Consider the following 13803-nt stretch of genomic DNA (forward strand, 5'->3'; position numbering starts at 1 on the left):
AAATGTAATAATATTATTGGATTATTGGTTCAATATTGCTTTGATAATGAATGTGACTGTTGGGTAGACTGGATGGACCAGACAGTCTTTATTTGCTACCATTCACTATGTTACAGAATAGTGCTTAGGCGGATTTCCCCATTTCAGTTTGTTTTAATTTATTTTGTTTGTCTGTATTAATATACACAAAATATTGTTCAGTTTTAAAAGTCCTTTACTGTTATTTTGTGATTTTTGTTATACCCTTTTTTAAAAATTAATTAAATTATTAGATGTACACTTCCTAGAAGTCTGATTAGGCAGTATAACAAATTTTTAATAATTTTGAAACTTGATTTTTTAGCATTTACAGTACGTGCATTTGTGCACTTTCATTCATATATGCCTTATTCTAATATTTATGTGTGTAATCAGTGAAGAATGACTTATAGATACTATGCCATTTGGGAACCCCCTTATGAGCATCTACACACTTTAATACTAGAATCTTTGGGTATCCAAATAGCAGCATCCAAAAGTTATCTCTGTACATTCCTCCCTCTCCCTCCATGCATTGACCTCCAATGCAAGGTGCGTGTCATTGGAACAGAAGGCACAGGTGATGCCTGTAGGGAGAAAGGACCAGGCCCCATATGGGGTTGTGCAGCCAAGGTTCCTATTCTATTCTTCATGTAGGCAACCCCTGGGAGAGTTTCTTCTGCTCCAAGGATGCGCACCTTGCACAGATCAATGTGGGGAGGAAGAGAGGAATACAGAAGGGACTTTTAGCCACCTCCATTTGGGTGCCCATATGGTGGTGTCCAAAAGCCATGAGCACCCAAATGGCGGTGCCCAAAAGTCCCACACCAGTAATAGGCACATAAACATTAATGCCTGCTGTATAGAATTAATAAACCCAAACATGAGCAGAAATCTGGAGGTGTAGGCAAATGTACTGTATTTGCAGACATATTTTCTCTCCTTTTTGAAAGGAAGGATCCTTTGTGTTTATCCTATATTTTTTTGATTTCCATTATCAATTTTGTCTCCTCTGGGATGTTATTTCTGTGCAAAAGACACAGCATCCTTCAGCAAGAAATGTGATCCTTCTTTCAGAAAAAGACATCAACCAGTAAACATTTATATATATTCTAAAGCACTCTGAAGCCTTAAGGAATAACATCATCTGTTCCATTTCCCCCAAACACACACAAACACTGACACTATTACCTTAGACTGCATTAAAGTGCATGTTAATATATGGTCATTATACACCCTGCAGACATGTATAAAAAGAAAAAAAAGTGTCTCACATGCATTTAGCACAGGAAACTTTACAGCAGGTCTGGAGCAGCATTTAAAGGCCTTACCCCCCCCCCCCCCCCAAGCCAGAAGCAAGATTGACCGCAAGCAAGCCCAATGTGGCCTGGCTTCCCCTCCCTCCCATATTATATAAAAAATATTCCAGGTGGCCTGTTGGCCCTCAGGCTGCCTGCCCTCTCACTCACTCACTCACTCATATTCCTTCTCCAGTCCAATAAATAAAACTTCCCTAACAATCTCGTGCCCCCTCCCTTATATGGTAAATAGGCCCGACCCAGTGCATTATAGGATGCACCGTGCGGGGTGGGGTGCTGTCATTTTGAAGATGATGGCAACTAGCGGCAGAGATGAGTGAGCATTGCTTTTGCTTCTTTCGGGTGTGAAGTTAGGAGGGCCTTGGGTTGGGGATTAAATTACAAGAGAGTTTTTATGGGATCGGGGGGGGGGAGGCATTAGACTATCTGGGAGCTTTTTTTTAGGAATCCAGAGGGGAGGGGAAGGGAGACTACTACCAGAAATTCTCTATGTGGGTAATTGTGAAGGAAGGGGGTCTGGAAGCTATTAGACCACTAGGGAATATTTTATATTTAATATTGGGAGGAAGGGGTGGGCCAGGTCATCCATATGTTTTTTGTTTGGTTTTTATATGTCAGTTTTCCTGACAGTGCCTGAGTTAATCACTGCTCAAGCACTGTCAAGAAAATTGACATTTAGGGATAAGATAGTAGCTGCTCCAGGAATAATCTTGCATTTGCTCTGAAATGGAGGGGGAAGAGAGGACTGGAAATCCAATTAGAGGGTCAGGATGCTGCTACTGTGATCCCTTCAGAAGCAAATGGCTGGGGTGCTGTGAGCCTGCTGGGAGAAGCTGTGAGCATCTGCCCTTTCTTTCCTGCCCCCACCACCACAGCAATCCTGCAGCACCTCCTGCTGGGACTCTGACATCCTCCCACATCTAGTGCTCCTGTATCATTATGTACATCAGTCTTCCACTCATCTGTATCTTCTCTTTTTAAATGCTCTCAGCTTCTGGCTTCATTCCTTCCACCTGTCTCCCTCCTCCTTTGCTCAGTAATTACCAGTACCCCTCCCTTTGCCAGGGTAGGTGCTGGCCTCGCTACTGCTCTGGGGGCAGGAACCTTGTAGAGAATGCTTCAGAGATAAGTCTGGCAGCATTGTCATGGAAACAGAGACAAACTCACCCTCTCCTTTCATATAGGCTGTCTGCAGAGAGGAGGAGGTGATGGTGGGGGGCATGACAGTGAAGGGGGAGGAATAGACTGAGCTGTGGATTTCCAGGGGAGATTGGAGAAATGTGAAAAGGAGACCTGCTCTTTCTTCAAGCTAAAATTGATGTGCGTAAGCATTATAAGACTCCTGCTTTGTTTTTGCCATGAACTGGTACTGATTATTATAGGATAGTGTGATTGGCCTCAGAGAAATAGTGTACCAGCCAACATGCTAAATGGTTAATTACAGTGATAGGGGAATCATGATAGATAAGCTCTAATCAGAGGCTGTAAAGTGAGGTTACATACCTGTAACAGGGGTTCTCCATGGACATCAGGATAAGTCAACCACACAAAAGAGCCTTCTGGAAGCAATTTTCCATTATGGGGAGAAAGCTCACTGTCTGTTGTACTGAGTGGGGCAGAATGGAAAGAACCTCAGAGCTGTGGCTGGGGTTCCTGTGTCAGAATTACAATGGCTGGGCTGAAACCTTGCTGGATATGGAACTATAACTCCCAGAATACACTGCAGCAGAACCTAGACTGGCTCAGCCAGTTGTGATATGCAGTTACTAGGTAACACTGGAATCCTGAATAGTGGAAGAGCAGAGAGTCAGACAGAACAGCAGAGAGAAACATTTACTGGTTCTAGCTCATTGCATTTTTCACAGGCTGAATTCCCAGCTGTGTGGGGACTGATTGCCCAAGACTTTAGACAAAGGTGAGAAGACAGGTGTGATTCTGATGAAAGACACTTCTGCTGCTGGCCCTTTTGTTTTATCATTTACTAGGGGTGTAATACCACAAAACAAGGGGGAAAAAAAAGCAAAAAAAATGGTGAATGAGTCTAGTGTTCAGAAGACCAACTACATGAGTTTGATTCCTCTCAGTCTAGGGTTACCATATGGCTCCAGAAAAAGGAGGACAGATTGAGACATCCGGGTTTTACTTCCATTGGTTTCAATAGAAGTAAAGCCTAGATGTCACTATATGTCCTTCATACTTCCATTGCGTTCAGTAGAAGTAAAATCCGGATATCTCAATCCGTCCTCCTTTTTCTGGAGCCATTTGGTAGCCCTAGCATTACTCAGTTTTGCTTATAGAGCAGAATATTTATGTGCTCCCCCTGAAGTAGGTTGGGATAAGAGCGTCACTCCTGTTTTGTTTTGTCTCCTTTGGATATGGTATCTTTTTATGTCATTTTTCCATGAAGGGAGGATCTCTCTCTCTCTCTGCACCCCTGGTGTATTGTGTATTTCTAAGTGCACCTTAAGATTAAAATGGTAAGCTGTCACTGTCCTGGGCATAGAGTGCTCTCTCCTGGTTGTCTTTCTCAATGCTCAATACGTTGTAGGGTGTTGCTTATAGTGACCTCTTTGGGGCAAGGTAGAGCAAGGTATCTCTCACTGGTCTTTGAGGGATGGCATGTTCCTGCTTCCTTTGGGGAAAGGTACCTCTCTATTCCTTTGAGTGTAGTGGGTCTTTCTCACTGCTCTTTGAGACTTAGGGTATCTTTTATATTGCTACCCATGGGATAATGTTTCTCTTTCAGTGTTTGACATTAGGTAGTATTTTGTCTTGTTTTCCTTGTTCCCCCATGGAGTAGAGTGTCAGAGTAATGTAATAAGTGGTGTCAGAAAAAGACCATCTGGCCCATCCAGTCTGCCCAATTATTCAGTCCACATTGCCAAGGATATATCCAAGCTGACAGCTGCAGAATGTGACCACCTGCGAGATTTCTTCTTAACAGGACTGTCTTTTTGCCTTCTTTCGTGCTGCACCATCTAGGTTAGAAAAACATTCAAGATCCCCACTTGCTTCTCACATCTCCTGTGCATAACCACAAAGCTCTACATTAATTTAAATAGACACCTTCCTATGTTCCCTAAATTGCTTTCCAGGCACATCTGACTACCAATCACCTCCATTTCCAGCAGGGATTAATTATAAGATCTGTAACCTGGCAGAAAAACCCAGCTGCTACTTTGATTCCAGTAATCCAATATGATCTAAATATCTTTTACTATTGTTGAGTAAGGCTTAATTTTTAGATTAAAAGGAAATGGAACTGTGGAGCTGGGAGAGGCTTGGGTGCACCAGGAGCAACAAGAGAAGCGGGACTAGGATTAGGAAGTAGTGACTGTTCTTTGCCCTGTTGTAAGCTCATCCTCTTCTTTCCTCTTTTCTGCAGGCTGCTTAGAAGGGAGGGGGATACAGCAGAATGCCCTTGAAGTGGTGGTGGAACTACATTCTAGGCCATTCCCCACAAATAAAGCCCTGTTAAAAAGCCTCCCAGGCTTCATGCGTGGCCTGTCAGATAGACCTGGCTGCCAGTCAGTTCTATCATCACAACCCGTCAGACAGTCTTAGCTGTGCTGTATTCCTAAGATTCCTAATTTTCCATTTTAACCTCTTTGTTTTTCACTCTTTCCACTTTCAGCAGCTAAAGATCCTCTATCCTTGCTTTCCTAAACTCCATTGCATTTTTAACCACCACCACTCACCCTGGGAGAGCATTCCATGATTTTACCACCCTTTACGTGAAAAAAAATATTTCCTGGTATTCTCCTTGGGTTACCCACATGGAGCCTCTTATTATGTATGACTCCTTGCTCTAGAATATCTTTTTTATTACCCCTCCCCCCCCTTATGGGAGGTTTCTTACTCTTTCATTGCTCCCCATGGGGCAGGGCAAATCATCCCAAATGTGTTCTGGTGACTCTTCAGCAAACCAAGTTGGGTTTTCTGTATATTTATTATGAATATACTAGAGATAAATTGCATGGGTTTCAGGTGCACTTAGATATACAATATAGATGTCCTGAATACCCAACTGGCTGTGGAGACACCAACAGATATGGAAAGTCTTGGGTTAGCACTTTGTTTGTCACTTCCAGTCCTCAAGGGTCGCTTACAGGTCAAGATTTCAGGGCACCCCTATTAATATACATAAGAGAAATTTGCATACAATGGAGGTAGTAGGCATTCAAATCTCTTTCTTACAAATCTGTTAGGAATATCCTGAAAACCTGACCCATTAGCAGCCCTCAAGAACTGGTAGTGAAGACCAAGATTTCCCTTATTGCTATGATTGAGGGATAGCAGTAGTTCTCAACCCGGTCCTTGAAACATCTAGCCAGTCAGGTTTTCAAGATACCCACAACTGATATGCATGAGATAGATTTAGAGCAGTGTTTTTCAAGCTGTGACACACTGAACTCGGGGCCGTGACTGGAGGGCCTCTGGGCATGCACAGCCGCCGATATGACGGGGCCCTGAGCTTGCTAACCCTGAAATTGGTATGCCAGTGTGTGGGTGGGGGTGGGGGGAGGAGAGGGGTTGCGTAGAGGAGGAGAGGAGCCAGTGCCTGCTGACTGCCTACAGGACATGCCTCTTGCTGTGAGAGGCATGTCCTGTAGGTAGTCAGCTGGCGCTGGCACTTTCTTCCTCACCAGCATCTTATGGCACACCCAGAATCTCACCATGGCACACAGTTTGTAATACACTGATTTGGAGGGTAACTGAAACCAGGGCTTTTGGTTTCAGCCAAAACTGAATTTGTGGCCAAAATTCACTGCTTGGTTTCAGCCCATCCCTCTTGGGCCAGCCTCCCCCCAACAGAAAATTCAACCCCTGGGCCACCCACCAACTCCATCCTCCCCAGGTTTACCTTTGAAAAGTCCTGTTAGTGACCTTCAAGATAGAAGCAATTCCAGATTGCTTCTGCCCCTGCCAACTCTGTATTCAAATTAACTGCTGGGACTTCCAATAGCAGCTTCACAAGACTGCCACAGGAGGTCATGGCAGACATTTTGAGACTGAAACTGACATAGGCAGGAGAAACAAAGAGGAGGGCCTACAGATAGGGGGAGGACAGAGCTGATGAGGAGCCTGGAGAATAGGTTTTCTGCTTGGGGAGGTTGGCCTGAAGGGATGGGAATGGAGGCAGAGTGGGGAGGATGGGCAGCACAAAATAGTTATGGAGGTGGGGCAGAAAATTTTGGTTTCAGCTGAAAATGCACTTGCATATATAACCAAAACTGAAGTGTGGCCAAATCCAGATTTTGGATCAGTTTTGGCACCAAAGCTGAAACAGAAACTGACATTTGGTCAGCCTCTAGATAAATTTGCATATAATGGAGGTAGCACATGCAAATTTCTCATACATATTAATTGAAAACTTGATTGTCTGGGTAGAGTTTCTCTAATTGCTTCCCAGGAGTAGCGATTCTGTCTTTGGGTAAAGTGACTGTTTTAGAATCTTCCTTTGAGGTAAGATGTCTCATTTCTTCTTGTGAGTCATAAATTATCCGTTTCATATGTTCCCATGAAAAGTCTCTGTCTCTGTTTCTTCCTTGGGATAAGGTATGTATGTCTCTTTTTCTCTTTGCTCTGCACAGATTAGGGTTTTTTCTCTCTCATACATAGTTCCCATTGGGTAGGATGCCTCTTTTATTGTGCCCCTTGGGGTAAGATACTTCTCACTGTTTGCTGTGAAAGATTTTTCTCCCTTAATGCTCACCATGATCATTAATTGCATTCTGAGATATAGGGTATTTTCTTCTCTCTATCATTGTTTCCCATAGGCGGGGTAACTTTTTGCTGCCCCTAGTGCAGAGTGAATGTCTCTTTAACAGTTTTGGTTGATTCTGTGAGTGAGCTGGGCGTGGAAAGTTGAGGAACTGAGCATTATTTGCTTTCTCTGCCTGTCACTGCCACAAGCACTGAAATGAGAAGCCAGGAGTTCTATTGTGGGAGAGCAGAGGGAAGAAAAGAAATAAAGAAATACTCTATGGGGCGGAGAGAGAAGAGAATTATGTGGATAGATAGGGGAGACAAAATTGTAGGGAGAGGCATGGGGAAGAAAGATAATCGGTGCTGTCCTTCGTGCTGAAGAGAGTTGACTGCAGAAACCCCAGCCGGCACAAACTCCCATTTTCTCCATCCTTGGGCAGGGAAATTTGACCTTCGATACACAAAGATAAGCAATCTCCATGCTACTGAAACATGGTAAGAGATGAACCTGTTGAATTTGAATGATTTCTTTTCTTCCCTGACAAGCAGAGCTGATAGATTGCATCTGATCACCTTTTGTAAGTTACTGATCTTTGTCTTGGCAGGATAGACAATATAAAGTGCATCCCAAACCTGGCTCCACACAGGCAAACTGAAGTCAGAGGGACAGGGTCCCATGCAAGCAGGAAAGGGAGCAGAAACAAATTAAAAGCTCAGGCTGCTTCTGTGTGGGAGTCCTCCAGCTCCCATGCGTGTGAAAAGGGCCCTCCTGGAGACTCTGGTTTCTGCCTCTGCTGACCCCAGCACTGTTCTGGTGATGCCTGGTAGTTCCTCAGCTCCCGGCTGCTGCTGTTGCTGCTGTGATCTGCCTTTAAGTGAAGACACTGCTCGCTTCCTCCTTCTGGCCATATTCATGCTGGGGTACCTTCTGTGTGGGGCAGCAATCTTCTCTGCCCTGGAGCATCCTTTGGAACTTCAGAACCAGCAGCGGTGGCACCGGACCTTGGCTGCAGCCTCTCAAAAATTCAATGTGAGCCCAGTTCATCTGCACGGTTTGCTCAAGGAGTATGAGTTGGCCATGGCCGCGGGAGTCAGAATGGATGCTCTCCGACCCAGGTGGGACTTCCCAGGTGCTTTCTACTTTGTTAGCACTGTGGTGTCCACTATAGGTAAGAAACAGAGTTCACTGTCTAGCATGTTCTTTAGAAATCCTACCTATCTCTAGCATGTCTCTCATAAACTCTGCGTATCTCTAGCATGTGCTACAGAATCTCTATTTGTATTTCTAGTTCCTGCTGTTGTGTTCTCTCTTTCTCTCTTTTTAATACAGAGATTTAATCTTCTTGTGTCATAGGGATGACGGTAATGGGAGAAGGGCCCTTCCTCCTCTCCTTGGGTTAGGCCTTACTGGAGACTCTCAGCCATGACAGTCCCCCACCTGTTGCTAAGCAACAGGGGCAGGAGCACAGCAATTTCTCTACTGTAGAAGCTTCTCAATTTTCAGTGAGATAGATGTGATATTAGAGTGTTATTCTTGCTTGTATTATAAACAAGAACCATCCTAGTGGAAGGGGAAGTTCTGTGAATGTAGACTGAGTGCTTATAATACTTGGGGTATCAGTTTTCTAGTGGAGTTTTATTTCATTCTATATAGTTGTGTATATAAAATTTTGGAATGATTGTACATAGTCTTTGGAGTACTGCGTCCAATATTGGTCGCCGTATCTTAAGAAGGATATGGCGTTAGTCGAGAGGGTTCAAAGGAGAGCAACACGTCTGATAATAGGTATGGAAAACATGTCATATTCTGAGAGATTGGAGAAGCTGGGTCTCTTTTCCCTGGAGAAGAGGAGACTTAGAGGGGATATGATAGAGACTTACAAGATCATGAAGGGCATAGAGAAAGTAGAGAGGGACAGATTCTTCGAACTTTCAGAAAATAAGAGAACAAGAGGGCATTCGGAAAAGTTGAAAGGGGACAGATTCAAAACAAATGCTAGGAAGTTCTTTACCCAACGTGTGGTGGACACCTGGAATGCGCTTCCAGAGGACGTTATAAGGCAGAGTACGGTACTGGGGTTCAAGAAAGGATTGGACAAATTCCTACTGGAAATGGGGATAGAGGGGTATAGATAGAAGATTACTGTACAGGTCCTGGACCTGTTGGGCCGCCGCGTGAGCGGACTGCTGGGCACGATGGACCTCGGGTCTGACCCAGCAGAGGCATTTCTTATGTTCTTATGTCTTATTCTGAGTAACAAGCAGGGCAAGAGGTAGAGAGATTAGTGGATGGAGGGGGGTGCAAATTTTCTTATTTCTGCTTACTTCCAGCGATTAGCAAAGAACATACATATGTACAATCTCTCTTTTCTCTTTCTCACCTGTCCCCAGCAGGTCTCCCCTACTTCTAACCCCTTCCTACCTGCTTTACTAAGTCCTAGCACTTCTTTCCTCTTATTTCTCCCAGGATAAAACCATATTAGCCTTTAGCTCTACCTCCCCACCTGTTGATCTGCTACTTTCTGACTTCTCTGTGCTGGCTGACAAGAGGGTGGCCTTCTTCTGGCCCACACAAGCCAACACAAATACATCTTTTCTTCATCTTCAAACTGAGAAGAGTGTGACTTCCTCCTGCCCTCCATCCTTATGGTCCAGCCTGTGCACAACACCATTCTGCTTCCACACAAATGCAAGAAATTTTACTTGAGAGAGGAGACAGGAAGCCACAACTACCCTGTTTGGGAAATGTTTTAAATCATTATTTCCTTATTTTATTATGGAAATCAAGTTTGGTAGAGTCTGGTTGTATGCATTCTCCCTATTTTACTCTCTGCATCTTTCTCATTTTATGTTTTCGATTGTCTTACTCTTTCATGCCTCATAAGTCCCTTCATATCTCCTCTCAGAAGCTCTCAGAGATGCTGCCAGTCTCAGTAAGGATACATAGAGGAGACCGGTTAGTAAGCTTGAGAGTCTAGGCATAGGACAGAAAGCTGCAAATTGGGAAAGAATTTGTTGGGAAGCAGGATAATGAAGTCTACTTTGGTGAAGTTACAGTGGCCAGAGAATACTCAAGGGTTTGCTTCTGGGACCAGCTCTTTTAAGTAGGTTTATTAACATGTTGTAAGGGAGCTTAAGGAAAAAAATAGACTTGTTTAAGTATTGTACCAAAATCTGATAACAGACACACAGGGAGGGATGAAGAAATTGAGAGGGGCTGAAAACTGAAGGGCACTGCTATAATGATTTAAATCCTATATTTAGGTTATAAATATTCGTTAACCATGTCTCACTTAGAAAGACAAGAACTGGAAATTGTCAAATGAGAGACAGATGTAGGAGTGATCATCTCAGATTATCTCATGGTAGCCAGTTAATGTGATAAAGCAACAAGTAATACAATATGCTGATGCGTATAAGTAGAGATATTATCACTAGAGATATTGCGGCTATATTGCCTTGTATAGGTTACTAGTGGTACTTCATCTTGAATATTGTGCTCAGTTCTGGATATTAAGAGGATGGAAGTGGTTCCAAGGCAGCCATATTGCCTTGTATAGGTCACTAATGGTACTTCACCTCAAGTACTGTGCTTGGTTCTGGACATTGAGAGGATAAAAGAAGTTCTAAGAAGGGCTATCAAAATGATACAAACAAAGTCTGCAATAGAAATTCTATAATGGAAAGGTTGATACACTCAAAATTTTCTCTTTGGAGGGAAGAAAGGGAAGAGGAGGGAGCGGATAGAAACATTCAGATATTTGATAGGCTTCTAAAATACAAAGTAAGGGGGCATTTCCACAGAAAGGAGGATAAGAAAGATTGACTTGGATAAGTAGTGATATTCTACAAGCTGTCAACCGTCTACAGCTCCAGCTTGTGTTATTTTTAACAGCAAGGGCTGGAATAAGTAAATAGTAAATTAACTAATTAGTCAAATTCCACCATCACTACATGCTTCTTCTTTAACAATGAGGATGGGTAGAAAAACAGGCTATTGGAAGTGAGGTTGGCTAGACAGGAGGGAAGCAAATGTGATCTTCTTCTATCACTTCTCTCTCATTTCACATCTACTAATCCTTATCCCCCACCTCCCCACCCCTATCTCTTTATATCTGATCTCCCATTCTCCTACCATCTTCCCACATTCCACTCCCAAATGACTGGACACTTCTCTATCTCGCTTTCTTTCAGGGTACGGCCTGACTACGCCAGCCACCACCATAGGAAAGGCCTTCCTTGTCTTCTATGGGATGTTGGGCTGCTCTGGCACCATTCTCTTTTTCAACCTCTTCCTGGAAAGGCTCATCACATTGCTGGGGGCTGCCATGCGAGCCTTCCGTCTGCATCAGTTACGAAGTCGAGGAGTTTTCCCTAGGTTCCCAGGACAGCTGCGGAGACAGGAGGAGGAATGCTGGAAACCCTCTGTGTACACAGTCATGTTAATCCTGGCTGTAAGTGCCATTGCCATCTCCTGCACAGCATCTGCTATCTACAGCCCAGCTGAAGGCTGGCGCTATCTGGACTCTTTATATTTTTGCTTTGTAACCTTCAGCACCATTGGGTTTGGGGATCTAGTGAGTGGCCAACGTCACTCCTATGAGCAGCCAGCACTCTATGGCTTGGGGAACTTCCTCTTCATTCTGCTGGGTGTCTGCTGTATCTACTCACTCTTCAATGTTATCTCCATAGCTATCAAGCAGGCACTGAACTGGTTGCTGTGCTGTTGTTCCTGTTGGCAGCTGCACCATCGCCGGAAGCATCGTGTCACCGGCCCCACTCCTGCCAGACCCCCTCGCAGTGAGGTTTCCGCAGACACAGAGGCTGTCTTTGAGAGTGAGGCTGAAGTCCGTCACATGTCGCTGGAGATGAGTGCCATCCGTGATTTCATTGCTGCCTCCTCTTCTCCCTCCCCTACAACACCCACAGCAGCTGCAACAAAAACATCAGGAGTTGAACTTGGCAATGGGCACTTGAGGGTCGCCTGGAGAGATCTGGCCAATAGCTTCAAGGGCTCAGGCAGCCTCCCCACCCACAAAGGTTGTGAGCTTGTAGAATTTGGCTGCCAGAAGGGAATCCTAGATGACATTGGTTCATTGGCTGTTATGAACAATAAATTAGCTGAAACCAGCTCTGTAGCTATGGATAGCAGCATTGACTATGAGCTTCAGACATTGCCAGCCTCTTCACACCACATCCAGCGCCATTTCCCAGGGCTCCCGGCAACCATAGAGGAGACCAACAGGCTATGCCAAGCAGGTTCCAGTGGCATGGGTTCTCTAGCTGATATTGGAGATGGCCATGTGCTGAACAGCACAGGGGAATCTGGTGACAGGACTGTGTCCAGTGGGGTGGGGTCATCCCTGCGGGAAAAGGCAGTAGAAGATGTGGAAGCTGGCAGTGTGCAGAGGCTGAGTGAGGACCCTGACTCAGAGTTACTGCCCAAGGGTCTGTGGCCACAGCGGTGAGGACTCCGATGCATCAGCTGCTACCTTGGAGAGATGTCACAAGGATGAAACACTACAGCAGTCCTGTGCCAGTCCCATCTGAGAGTCCAACAAGCCACAGCCATTCCATAAAAAGGTTGGTGACTCGGGACACTACCTGTCTGGCCTTATCCTTTCACTTGTTAGGATGTACAAACGCTGTACCTGTTGCCAGTGAGCTGGGGATGGGAGTGACTTATAGAAAAGAAGGGCCTTCTCATATTTGTGTACTGTGCTATAACCCCCCTCCCCCCCTGAGAAATGGCTGAATTCTTTTGGTAAAAAAAAATCAGAGCATTCTATATGAAGTTAAAGATAAATGTAAAAATTTTAGAGGTAATGGATTTATCAATTATCTGAATTCTCTCTGTGAACAGCTCACTAATGAATGGACATGTGTGAGATTCTCTGTGTAATAATACTTCTTTCACATAGTGTGTCTCTACTCTGTGACTCCCTATGGGTGATGCCTGTGTATGTATGTATATGTGTATCCAGACTGGCATGTTAGGGGAATAGAACAGAGCCATTACAAGGGTATTTGGTGCTCTAGGTGAGTCTTCAGCCTTATCTCCCCACTTGTAGACATTACATAGGACCCCCATAGCCGAGATTTTTTATTTAGCATTTGCAACAAACAATATGTCTCCTGTTGCTCTATAAGTCTTTCATAGCTAGGTTTAGTGTAGGGAGAGGATCTGGGTTCTTGATGTGTGTGTGTTGGGGAGGAATAGCATACCACAGAAATAGGAATGGGGAGTGCAGGGAAGTCCTTTAAGAAGAGAGAGAGAATATCTGTAATTAGAACCAGTTTACATAAGGAGAGGAGCCTAGATTTTCACTGCCGAACAACTAAACTAAACCATCTTTTTACAGGTATCTCCCCTCTTGAGAAAGCTTCATTGGCTCCCAATCCATTTTAGGATCCAGTTTAAATGCGCTTGTGTCATTTTTAAGCTTCTCTATGGAATATTTGGTCCTGTGGTCCCTTTATACTGGAATACCTTTAGATCTTGCCATTCGAGGAATACACAGAGATATAAACTGTTGTTCCCTTCCTTCAGAGGAAATAAATCGGCCGGGAAACTCAGTCAACCTTTCGCTTACAAATTGGTAGAAATGTGGAATGGGCTTCCTGACTCTGTCAGATTGATAGGTCAGTTACAACAATTTTGTAAAGTCCTAAAAACTTTATTATTTACACAATACTTGAACAGTTTACCTAAAAATTCAACAAATTGATTGCTCTACAACACTTATTTTCTCTTATG

General features: G+C 44.1%; 1 protein-coding gene across 6 annotated transcripts; it reads left to right on the forward strand.

The window, feature by feature from the left end:
* The first annotated feature begins 1615 nt into the window (after window positions 1-1615).
* Window positions 1616-12901, forward strand: LOC117365816 (potassium channel subfamily K member 13-like). 6 transcript variants are annotated; one of them, XM_033956680.1, is made up of 3 exons: window positions 1616-1653; window positions 7652-8215; window positions 11241-12901. In XM_033956680.1, exons 2-3 carry the CDS (start codon window positions 7795-7797, stop codon window positions 12512-12514), a joined length of 1695 nt encoding a protein of 564 aa, XP_033812571.1. In that variant the 5' UTR covers window positions 1616-1653; window positions 7652-7794; the 3' UTR covers window positions 12515-12901. The 6 variants fall into 6 exon arrangements, with proteins under 6 accessions (XP_033812571.1, XP_033812570.1, XP_033812568.1 ...); XM_033956679.1 differs by lacking the exon at window positions 1616-1653 and adding an exon at window positions 2485-2657; XM_033956677.1 differs by lacking the exon at window positions 1616-1653 and adding an exon at window positions 2950-3252.
* The last annotated feature ends 902 nt before the right edge of the window (window positions 12902-13803 follow it).

The sequence above is a fragment of the Geotrypetes seraphini genome, chromosome 8 (assembly GCF_902459505.1).
Source record: "Geotrypetes seraphini chromosome 8, aGeoSer1.1, whole genome shotgun sequence".
NCBI classification, from domain to species: domain Eukaryota; kingdom Metazoa; phylum Chordata; class Amphibia; order Gymnophiona; family Dermophiidae; genus Geotrypetes; species Geotrypetes seraphini.